General features: G+C 34.8%; 1 protein-coding gene across 1 annotated transcript in view; it reads left to right on the top strand.

Annotated features, from left to right (window-relative positions):
* Positions 1 to 3,644: 3,644 nt before the first annotated feature.
* LOC107083027 (tensin-3-like) overlaps positions 3,645 to 12,510 on the top strand; it is a 53,170-nt gene continuing 44,304 nt past the window's right edge. The window contains exons 1-11 of the mRNA XM_015371961.1: positions 3,645 to 3,859; positions 5,225 to 5,275; positions 5,360 to 5,482; positions 5,577 to 5,641; positions 7,490 to 7,573; positions 7,775 to 7,887; positions 8,248 to 8,308; positions 8,386 to 8,461; positions 9,086 to 9,215; positions 9,386 to 9,451; positions 11,371 to 11,475. Of these exons, the coding sequence (XP_015227447.1) occupies positions 3,710 to 3,859; positions 5,225 to 5,275; positions 5,360 to 5,482; positions 5,577 to 5,641; positions 7,490 to 7,573; positions 7,775 to 7,887; positions 8,248 to 8,308; positions 8,386 to 8,461; positions 9,086 to 9,215; positions 9,386 to 9,451; positions 11,371 to 11,475 (1,024 nt within the window). The 5' untranslated portion in view covers positions 3,645 to 3,709. The remainder of the gene's footprint in view (positions 3,860 to 5,224; positions 5,276 to 5,359; positions 5,483 to 5,576; positions 5,642 to 7,489; positions 7,574 to 7,774; positions 7,888 to 8,247; positions 8,309 to 8,385; positions 8,462 to 9,085; positions 9,216 to 9,385; positions 9,452 to 11,370; positions 11,476 to 12,510) is intronic.

Genomic DNA, 12,510 nt, shown 5'->3' with positions numbered 1-12,510 from the left:
CTGAGGTATTCAGATCCCATTTCATCTTTAGCTCAGCACTAAAAGGCAGCTTGTGTTGGAAGGAGTGAAATCCCTGCCAATAAGTTCTTTACTTGAAAAACCTTGATTCTAATCTAACCTATGTAAATATTGCTATTGTGATTACTTTGAGATTGAACATAAATAAGTAGAGTTTTTGAAAGTGTTTAGAGAATAGGAAAAATAATTGCCTAAAATACAGTTAGACACTAAGTTTGCAGTCATGCAAGGGTGCTGTTCATTGAAGTTCTTGGTACATACTTTCAGTTTCAAATGGTCAGAAGGTTTAGGTAACAGTCAAACCTTTTTAAGTACGCTGCGTCCAACCAAGCAACTTACTTTCTTTGGAAAACTTGTGAATTGATAACTTTTGAAACTTGGGGATTAATAGAATAAACAAAGGTGGGTGATCTGTTTGGAAATTCCATTCTATAAAAGTGGGAAATAGAGACTGTAATTATACGTGGCTAATTTAGTAGTCAAGGACTTTTCAGTGTAGCATGGTTGAAACACACACTTCTTGTTTTGGTTTCTCAGGCTGAGCTTGATATTTTTAGATGTACTGCAGTAAAAAAAAAAAAAAAATGTTGGAAAAACAGCCCAGAAATACATCATCGAAGAGAAGTCCCTCATTAAGATTGCTTGCTTTGCCCAGTTAGCTGGTTTGGCATGAACTCTCTGGAGAACAGGGATAAACTAAGACATGAGAAGTGAGGGAACAGGCTGGGAATAAAAAACCCAAACTTTCACGAGAGAACTAAAGTCAAAGCCCAGGACTTAAGATGACAAGTTTTGAACATGGGTTGAAAGTCACCACTTCCCTTTGAACAAATTTGGTGATTTTATTTAAAGTTTTTCTTTGAAATATTTTAATCTTTCTTGAGTTCATTTCAAATAGTTTGGTCTTCAGATTGAATCTGTTTTGATCAGATTTTTCTCTCAGTTTTATTTTTTTATCTTTCATACTGTGTCTTTTTTTAGTTGCAAGCATCTGTGTTTTAATTATAGTTTAGTCATGTTTTATTTCAATTTTTTTAGGAAATGACAATGCTTTTAGTGTCCTTGAAGCATCTGCTCGTCACTTTCACTTCTATGTTGGTTGTTTCATGTCTCTTTGCAACTACTTAGCATTTTTGTTTACCTCAGCAGTAAGCAGATCTGTGGAAGAGGATTAAGGCCACTGAAAAAAAAAGTCAACTGATTTTTACATTTTATTTCAATTTAATATTGGGAAAAAAGTCAGAATTCTGAGAAGAAAGGCAGAAATTCTGAGAAAAAGTCAGAAATTCTGAGATTAAAGTCAGAATTCTAATTAAAAAGTCAGAATTCTGAGAAAAAAGTTAGAATTCTAAAATTAAAGTCAGAAATGCTGAGATTAAAGTCAGAATTCTGAGAAAAAAGTCACAATTCTGAGATTAAAGTCAGAATTCTGAGAAAAAAAAGTCAGAATTCTGAGTTTTTTCCCATATTAAACTTTTTTTTTCAGTGGCCCTAATCCTCTTCCGTACAGATAATTTTAAATATCTATTTAAATCTCTTTTCTTATACTTTGTGAAGTGCAAGCTTTTGAAACTTGTGGAGACTGTTTTTAGGTCAGTAGCTAACATCCATGTCATTTTCTGTCATCTCTTTTGGGTCCTTTGCAGTCAGTTTCAAAAATCTATATATTGTCTGTATATTTTATGTTTTTCTCAATAAGATCTTTTTAATTTGGACATTTTGCATTTACTAACACTGCTTATTTTTTGTCCACTTTCAGAACTTTTGAGGTTTTAACAGATTGCTTAATGTTTATGTACATTATTTAGGGGTTAAGGTCATGAATCCCACAAAGTTAAAATTTAGGAGAGATAAACTAGAAGAGACACTTTTCATTTGAAGATAAGAATAACTTTGCTTTGAATTATATGTGGATCTCATGAGATATTTTAATTACGTGTTTTAATATATTTAGAAGTATCTATTTGTTTTTTTTTTTGCTTCCCTTTTCTGAGAATAATTATATCACAACCCTAATTTGGGCTTTGGATCTTATTTGTTGTTTCATCATAAACCTGTTTCTAAACATGAAATCAAACCCGTGTACATGCTTTTGCACAAATGATGCAGCCCACATGATGTGTTTCAAAAATGGCAACAAAATAAGTAACGAAAAATATGCAGATTTTTAAAAATCTTCCCAAAATGTCTGATTTCTGAATGAGTTTCATACACTCTTTTATTTCTTCGAGCTGCTGTCGAGTTTCCCAGTAGGGTGTTATTGTCTGTGTGGCTGGTATGAGGGTTGCATCACTGTTTACTCTGCGGTCACATGGCCTGGGTGAACAAGAGTTTAACCACTGCTCTTTGTGTTTTCCTTGCCGACAAAGTGTGTGTCAGTATCACTCCGGAAAACAGTTTTATTTTCCTCCTGTTCCAAATACTGACATATACCCAGATACCACAGGGTTGGTGGTTTACACAAGAATGTGGAAGGAAGTCACACTCCTTACAACAGTTTCTAATCTCACCAAAAGGCTGCATGAGAGATAACCTATGAAAGTCTGGATCGAAAATTCCTGATTCCTGTTTATCAATGATGGAGCTTTTATGTCAGAATAAGGTTAACAGTTCTTGAAACTTGGAATTTAAATAAGGACAGGATCACTGATGTTTTACTGGTGAAAGCTTACTCTTGACATGGGTCTAAGAATCTTTTTGGCCACATCACCAGAATGACTCATGTAAGAAGTTAACAGTTTTATCTACAAATCGAAAGGGTTAAAGTCAGCTTCTGGAATGCAGCTTTGACTGGCATTTGGAGAAGGAGAAGATAATTAGCAAAGGGAATTTCAGAATATTGCTCTTCAAAACAGCATCTAAATTATACCATATCCCCAAGGTTTTGGTTAATTACCCCTAAGGATGACACTATCCATAGCTACTATTGATATATGAGCAAGACCTTGAGGTAATAGAATTTATTTGAAATCAATTTTGAAGACTCTCATAAGTGTGTTGATTAATTATTTTAAAATATAATTTTTTTTATTAGTTTTACAATGATAGGTTAACTTTTTTTCCAAATCACACGTCAACATCTTCTGTGTGATTTTACATTTCCTTTGACATTTGGAAGTACAAGAAAATACAAGAGAAGTTGCTTTAAACCAACTCAAAATTAATGGTGTAAAAAGATTACTGAAAAATCGCTGAAAGGATAACGGACCACCTTAACTGGACAGATGTAACAAAATATGACGCAAAATGTATTCCTTCTTAAGAAGATGTCTTGTTATTGAAATTTAAGTGTGTCTCTGAAGCCAAAAGGTCACATTTTATTGTCTTTGTCAGTTGTTCCAAATTTGTAATCTGCTGAGTTCATAAACTCGTGATTGGCGCATCTACTTTCTTAAATCGGGGGGGTTGTCAGTGACTAAGCTTTCTGTCGGCCTTGACCTCACTTTGTTTAGCAATATGGCCACAAAAGGAGATCCTAGGACTGATAAAATGAGAAATTTCCTCTTTAACACAAATCCCATTTTGTCAGTGAACTTATTTGGCAAAAGGTCTAAAACAAATGCTGTGTTAGAAACTTAGAAAGATCTCACATTCAAAAAGTTTTACCAAGTTCCCCCTCATGTTTATATGTATAAATACCCTGCGTCACATCCTGTCTTTTTTGCAGAGGCCAATGTAATGAAAACCTGTCATGGAAGAAATACAACAATTCGACCTGACATACGTCACAGAGCGGATCATCAGCATCATCTGTCCTTCTACATGTCCAGAGGATCTTTACTTGGAGAATCTGAGAAAAATTATCCCTATGCTAGAATCTAAGCATGGACACAACTACATGGTAAGATAATACTGTTTTGATACAAGCTGTTTACTGTCTACGCTTATTTTTCTTTATCTAAAATAAATCGTTGGAACTTTTTCCAAATCCAAACACAGATCAGTGTCTTTGAATGCAGAATATGAATGAAGAGGGATAATTGCATACATTTTCTTATTCACTTTTAACCAACAGATTTTGCCAAACTTAAAAGTTTATAACCAAGCAAAGAAATAAACCAGACAAAGATAACCATTCATTCAAAAAGCTCAAAAAAGTTACTTTTCAGAATTTAAGGAAAATAACTTATACAAAACCAATCTGGTGCTAAATGTCAATGCCCCTTAAGTTAGTTATAATTATTCACAGGTTTGGAAAAACCCACAAAACTACTGCATGAGTTACCTATACATACTGATAAATCCAGAAATCACATATATAACATACTTGATAGCAAGAGGTTAGCTAAACACAGCTCTTTATGCTCCTCTAAACATCATAAAGAACAAGTAAGGGGAAAAAAGTGCTAGTATCTGTCAGAAAAATGCCCTTTTTTAAAAAGATTTATGACCACAGCAAATAGTGATAACCATTATTTAACCACACAAATGCTTACCGACTGTGTCTGATCAGTAGCCGATGCTCCAGGACCAGCTGGTAAAGTAATCTTTTTTTTTAAACATGTTTGTATAAAAATTAACACATATTATCCCTGCTGTGTCTCCATGCTTTGGGATAAAACATCCAAATTGTGTTTTAGAACAGGAAACAAAGTCCCGCTGCTTTAGGACTTTGATGACATGTGTGAGTTGATTGAATTATGAAGTGTTTTCTCCCTAAAAAACCCTAAATGAAAAAATCCAGCTATGAGAGATCTTAGCTGACTGATATCTGATATTATATCCTTCTGAAATGCAGTGGAATGACATTAAACAGGCCAAACATGCTCAAAAATCTCCAACAGGTTTGACTTAAACAAATTGTGCAAAGAAGAACCAAATAATTTTCTGAAAACAGATTTGTTTTCTATTTGCTTTCCATGTATTTAGTGATTTTTGCCCTTTCTTAAAATGTGTTCAATGATCTAAGACATTTTAATTAAAAAAAAATGTAAACATGCACAAAATCTGCAAAGATAAATACCAGTTCACTTTACTATGTTTATCAAGTTTAAAATAGGTTGCTTCATTTCATTCTCCTCAGATCAGACTAAAGTGAGTGGCAGGGCACAATGAACGGCTGGTATAAGTGGGCTAGAAGGGCTAAGCCCTCCCTCTGGTTTCAATTAAAAAAATTAAATACCAAATAAAGACAAATAAAAAATGTAGCCTGTCACATTTTATCAAATCTACAACAGCTCAGTGTATTTTGTCTTTTCTAATGCAGCTCATCAACCTCTCCCAGAAGGATGACATTCTCACAAAAATGACCCACACGGTAATTATGATGTCTAAAAGTAACGGGAATCTCAGCTGCAGGGCTGTTTGGATGTGATGCTCCTGTTTGCTTCTTTCCTGTTAGGTTTTTAACACAGGTTGGCTGGATCTCTTAGCTCCAAGTTTGGATCAAATCTTTAACGTGTGCACAACAATGGAGAACTGGCTACAAGGTCATCCAAAGCACGTTCTGGTGTTACACTGCAGGGTAAACATAAGGGCACTACCCATTCACAGTAATGAGCTGATCTGTGTGCTGCATGGTGGGACTTACTATTTAAGCCTAAATCTGTTCTCAACAGGGGGATAGGGGACGACTTGGAGTCCTTGTGGCGTCATACATCCATTTCAGCAACATGTCTGCCAGGTAACACGTTTAAGAACAGATTTCTTGTACAACATAAGTCAATTTAATAAAATGCTGCTGTCATTTTTCACATCTCTGATTTTGCTGCTGTTTTCAAAAATCCATTTCTGTAAAAAAGTCCATAGCTGTATATTGGTTATTTATTCTCCAGGTGCACATATTTTTTTTTATTCTAAAAATTCTTAAGATTTGTTGAAGGTAGAAAGGTGTAGCACATTTGTTGTAAGTTTTGAGTTGATTTAGACAAAACATTCTCTTTGGCATTTCACCCTTTATGGGTTTTTGATGTGATTTAATTCCAATATTCTGTGTCTGCGTTGTTCAGTACTTTACTTAGTGCCTGCCATCTATATACTGATGTATAAATAAGGCTTGGTTTAGACCACTTTTACAAAACTCTACTGTTAGTTATATTTCTGAGTCTTATGGGTGTTGAGAAATAGATCAATTGTCTCTACTCAGCACCATTTACATAAAATGAATCTTGCACTATTACATTAAATTCGGTTGTTGAAGACGTAGAGATTTATTTTCGGGATGCATTAGCAATGCAGTGAGCCACCTGTTATAAGATTCTCCCCATCTTTTATTTGAGCTTCAATAAATCTCCCATGGGTAGATGATGTTGTTTTAGAGTCTGGGTTTGCAGTGTAGAGGACCATGGTGAGGTATATGCAATTCTGTAAGCCGAAGATGCTTCTCACTACATTCAGTGATCTGGAAATTGCTGTGCATTTATAGCACTATTTGGAATAATGTCAGCATATTTTTGGGGTTTATAGGGCCGGTAAAACAGCAAGGGAAATTGTTTCTTAATGATTTCTCATAATGTAGTAGAGCCGTTCTTTGCACCTAATGCAGGTTTACCAAGTCTGCTGGGATCCACAGACATTAATCTTATAAAAGGTTTTACCACTGGGTTCCTCTATCTCTTCCTTTCTTCTGAAAAACATTTTTTCCCCCAATCAAATCAAGACATTTACACCTGAAAAATAAGTATCAACGACAGTTATTACAGAACCTTGACAAAAAACAAAAAACAAAAAAAAAAATGTTCCACCTCAATTTGATACAGACATTTTGGTTTAAGTTGTATAATATTCTGAAAGAAATCCATACAAATTAGATGTACAAAAATATTGATTGTGTACTACTTTAATTTTTTTGGTTATGTCGGAAATCCCAGTCTTTGTCTGAATATTTTTAAAGCTTTCATCCTGAAGCTCATCAAGTCTTAAAGACATTCTTTAGGGGGCTCATTTATCCCTGCAAAGAAAAGAGGGGGTGGAAATGAATGAACCAGAATTAAAGATACAAAAAAGAAGGACACTTCAAACCTGATGCTCTGTGGTCCTTAGTCAAAGATCCTGCTGTTTTGATGTAGATGGCATCTGATGGGGTGCAGGTTTTAAAGGTTATTCATCCCTTTACAGAAATTACAAGGACATAGCTTCAATTCATCCTCAGATAGCAGCAAAGTTCAGCTGGATACAAATCAAACTCATGCTCATTGTGTGTGTGTGTGTAGACATGCTGATCATGGCTGAACAGTTGGGAAATATCAGATTGTGACCATTGTCCCTGTGCGAATGACCCAAGAGCTTGTGATTGCAGGCATGTTGGGGCTTGTGAAAAGTTTAGAGCTAGAAAATACGCAAATTTAGCCAAAAGACACCATCCATTTTAGGTAAAAACCTCTTACAGCTTATTTAAAGATAATTTAGAGCTTTTATATGATTCTGAATTACATGATTTTAGGCAGATACCTCTGCAGGCTAATTCCCTGTTTCAAACCATCTGCAGCCCGGCTAATAACAGCATATTTATGAACATGTGCATTTTTCTCAGTGCAGACCTCTCTTTGGACCACTTTGCCATGAGGAAGTTCTACAATGACAAGCTCTCTGCTCTGATGATCCCCTCCCAGAAACGGTGAGAAACTCAAACCAGCAAGGGGAACTATGACCCACCTTCAGTCTTAATGTTTAATTATCAGATTTATCCCCAGGTTACTGAAATATAAGTAAAACATATAAAAATTCAATCTAGATTTTTATTAGTTTTTTTTAAATTTTTTTATTCATTAGTTTATCTTTTCCAGTTACCAAACAGATGCTCACTTTGTCTCTTCAGGTATGTTTGGATGGTGGGCAGCATGTTAAAAGGAGGGCTGAGGATGAACCCCTCTCCGTCTTTTCTGCTCTGTGTTGTTCTTTATGGTATCCCCAAAATAAGACCAGATGGAGGTAAGCAGCTAGAAGACACCAGCTCACAAGTGTCTGCTCCATTTTTTTAAAGGTGGTCTATATAGTTTTCTGGCCATTTATCCATTTAATCCTCCTGCCTTTTTCAGGATTAAATGGATAAATGGCCAGAAAACTATATAGGACTAAGAACCACCAACCTAGTTGACTTGAAGCATCGTGTGACAGATGGCTCTTTTTTGTTTCTGAAAAAGAGAGAGAGATGATCACTCACAAATTTGTCAAGCCACTAACTTTTGAAGTTGTTCATCTATGATAATCTGTCTTTTTTCTCAAAACATAATCTGAACATTTTAAATAGTGTTTTCTTTTAAACTACAAGATGTTATTTTACTCTCATAGGGTGCTGCCTGTTCCTTAGAGTCTACCAAAGTCTGCATGCCGTTTGCACATCACCTGTCTTGTAAGGCTCATCATTTTCACACTGTAAGTGCTGTTAGACAGAGGACAACAATTAATATGTGTTTGCATCCATCTCAGCAACATCAATGCTGCTCAGACTGATCGGCTCTACATTGTGCTTCAACCGGCCCAACTACTCAAAGGGGATATTATGGTAAGAAAGTCAAAGTGGTCTGAGTGTTTGTTCTCTGCCAACGACTTTACATATGTTTTCACCTGTCAGTCAGCAATTGCCCCCCTTTTGGCCAAAGTGTTGTAAAATGTATGATAAAATGCATTTTACCTTTGCGAGCAAAAATGCACGCTAAGGTACTCTATTGGAAAACGAAATGTATATTAATTGACCCTCTCAGCCAAAAATCCCTGCTAAAATTTCCCTTCAGGAATCGAAATGCATTTTAAAATACGCTCTCTGGAGCAAAAACACTGGCTGAAGTGCCCTTTTGGGAGCCAAAACACATTACAGTGCCCTCTCAAGAGCCAAAACGCATGCCTAAGTTATCCCTCGGGATCCAAAACACATGCTAAAATGCCGTCTACAATGGTGTTGATGTGCTACAGTACATGTGTTCTTTTTTTTTCTTTCTGCCCCTGCCCTTCTATGCACGCCACTGACAGTGGTAGAAAGAGCGCAAGTCCACAGATGTTTGGAAGTGTGTTGTTTATCCAATTGTAGTCGTTTTTGTTTCTTTTCTTATGTCATACCATTGAGAAACATAACACTAAACAGTAAACATGACTTCTGTCAGCTTATTCAGCTTATCATTCTCATTTTTAGGTGGTTTGTTATGATAAAGACAGCCAGTCAGGGAGTCGCCAAGTGGTTTTGCGCCTCCAGTTCCACACTGGCCTGGTAGCTGGACACTCCCTCTCTTTCTGCAAGGCAGACCTTGACTGTGTTGCTGAAGGTATTTATAACCTGCTTTGTTCCAGCTCCACTCAGCTCTCACAGGCTTTAATCTGTAACTGATAAATCTATTGGCTCTACGCACACCTAAACGAACACAGGAGCCAAAAAACCAGCGAAGGAATAATGGAAACATGTCCAGCTGTCTCATTTTTCCTATCAATATTCCAGATTCCCGTTTCCCAGATGGTGGAAAAGTGGAGCTGCTGTTCTCAGATAGTCCAGAAAAGATTGCAGGTGAATTATTCAATGGATTATTAATATTGTGATCAAACTTTTAATTATATAGATAATATTTAACCGTGTAGAATACTTGATACTTGTTGTGCTTTTTCTACAGGTTGTTGTTGGTCTCCTGACACAACAGAATCTGTTATTTTCCTCTCTATATATATTAGGTTGACTTGGACACAGTAGAATTACTTTGCAGTATTTAATAATTCAGTCAAAGTTATTTCTCTTAGAAAAACTTTATTCTCCTCTGATGTGATAGTGTTAAGGTGTTATGCCAACTTTTTGCAGATTTGTCTAAAACGATGACCTATTAGGGAAAATGTTCTAATCCTTGTTACAGATATAAAGCAACAACAAAGATGTGGAAGAAGTAAAGATTTAAAGAAAATGCACTTTGTTGCACCTCTTGGGCTGATATTAATCTCATGAGTTATTGGATGTTTAGCAAAAAGAATTAGAGTTAGTCTAATTTGCATTCCTAACAATTTTACACCTAAATGATTCTCAGGTTAGATTTTTCTTCCCTGCAAAATATACAGTTAAAAGATTCACTGCTAAATGTTCTCAAATAAATAAATAAATATATATATATATATATATATATATTTTTTTTTTTATTGTGTCCAGTCTGGCAATGTGGCAATAGGAATAATTGTCTTGATGCCAAAAAGAGCCCAATAGATTTTACTTTCACAAGTGGAGCAGTAGGGCTATTGCCATAGTGTTCCGCTTGTTTCATGCATATAAATTGCTTTATCATAATTATGCAGGGAGTTCTACACATTATGTGGACACTGCAATGTAAGAAGAACAGTAGAGGTAAAACAGAAAAAAAGGACAAAAGATGATAGAAAGAGGAGATGAAAGGGAAAATGATAAAACATTTTCAGTCTGCTTCATCACCTGCAAAGAGATGTAAAAATAACAGCACAACCAACAGACATGGCACCAGACATACAATAAAGTAACACCTAGATACTTATATATTCTCAAATAAATTAACCAAAAACAAATACGTGAATATCTTAATATCGCATAATCAGTCATCTTGGTATTTTTTTTGGGTCCCAAAACAAACAGTTTTGCAGTGAAAAAGAACTCAGACTTCATTTCATAGTTAAGTAAAGCAGAGTTTTCTTGCAGAACCAGACTGTGGATGCATATTTTTCTTTTTTTTGCCATGAAATTTTATTCTCACTTTTTTCATTGTTCTTAAAGAGTGTTTTTTTTATTTTTTTTTTTATAAATATGTAGTATAAAAATGTTTTTTAATATACTATAACAGACCATATAAGGTTAAACATATGGGGTCACTGGGACAGGATAGGACAAGTGCTGTTTAGGAAAAGACAGAGTTGAACAGAACCAGTGTACTAGAAAAACCTTTCATGGAACATAAAACAAAGTACACACTACAGCAGAAAAAAAAACACAGAGTATAAGATTAAGGGAGTATTATTTACACAATACCTGCAAATAAATGTAGACACGGGTTTAAGGTTAGAGGTGATTATGCCCTCCAGCACCCTAATATAATAGCAGCATAACTACAATAGCACATAATAGTCTTGGTCATTCAGAGTTCATATAAAAATCGAATTCTTAACGCTTTAAGCTCTTTTCAACCAGAAGGGGGCATTGTTGAACACCATACCAATGAACTTGGCCCTCAGCAGCAGCAATTTGTCTCTTAAACTCTCAACAGGAAGCAATGGAAGGGTTTTATCAGACAAACATATCACAGAGGAATTTAGATCAGTAGATACTGCGTGCAAGGGGAGAGACGGAGACAAACAAAACAGGGATATATCAGAGTGTAACAGTTCATGTTTTGATTTTAAGCAACTGGAATAAGATGAGTGGTTAAAATCTATTTCCTGTTATATAAAGTGACTGGTGTTTGTTATTTTTTTTATGTCCAGGTAGAGAGCTGTGGTTAAATGAGCGCTCTGTGACAGTGGACTATGATACCTTGGACCCTTTGGTCAGAAGAGACTCTTTTCAGGACTGGCCTCATTCACAAGCAGGTAAACTGACATTTTAAATTTTTTTCCCTCCATGCTCTGTGATTTACTCCAGATTTGAGTTAATTCTCTTAATATTGCGTCCTGTGACTTGAAACAATAAAAATATGGAAACTACACTGTTAAAAAAACTAAAAAACCCAGATGATATACTTAAACAATTTAAATAGGGAAACATTTTAACACAATAAGTTGAAGTAAAACTACCTAGAGTATGTCTATTCCCGAGAAGTCATATTCAAAAGAACATGTATATAAACATTATTGGAAATATTCATGTTTATAAAGTTACTTTTCTGTGAATAAAGACAAGCCTTTAGGTAAAAACAAGATGATAACCAAAATGTTCTCTCTCCTCTTTATTTATTGTATACTTTTTAAATTTTCTTAATCTTTAGTCTCCAGCAAATGCATTTTTAAAAGTAGTGTTTTTATTTTTAATTTTAAAGTATTTTAGATATGTAGTATATGTCTTATCTTTTGTAATCTTTTTTTAAATATATTTATCCCCTGGTTTTAACATTTATATAAGGCTGGTTATCTGACCCATAAAATGTCAACAACAAGTATGAGAACAAGATGAACATTAAAATGTTTTTTATCCATCCAGTCGTTGTCTATACCAACTTATTAAGGGTCAGGGTGGGTTAGTGTTTATCTCCAGGAGTCTAAATGGGAGAGGAGTTCCACAGACAACCACAGTAAAATGAAACAGACATAAACACTTAGACCTTTAGATAGTTGAGATATATAATTTTGAATATTTTATACTCTATATTTTTGGGATCATTTTTAAATGTATAAATATTGAAGATACTTTTTTTCTTTTATACATTTTTGCTTTTCTTCATTTTTTTCTTATATACCTGCTCATATTTGTTTTTTTTTTTGTTTTGTTTTTTCCCAATGGATTGAGATTTAGAGCTTTTTCAGCTTGTCTTCTGCTTTCTTGGAAATAGGCTACTGTTTTAATAATGTTTTTTTTTTTTAAGTAGAGACTTTTAAGCCGCATGAGAATTAATATGGTAACTGTCATCT

The sequence above is a fragment of the Cyprinodon variegatus genome, unplaced genomic scaffold (assembly GCF_000732505.1).
Source record: "Cyprinodon variegatus isolate N-32 unplaced genomic scaffold, C_variegatus-1.0 Scaffold67, whole genome shotgun sequence".
NCBI classification, from domain to species: domain Eukaryota; kingdom Metazoa; phylum Chordata; class Actinopteri; order Cyprinodontiformes; family Cyprinodontidae; genus Cyprinodon; species Cyprinodon variegatus.
The sequence above is the reverse complement of the archived record's forward strand: the minus strand, read 5'-3'. Positions and strand labels throughout refer to the sequence as shown.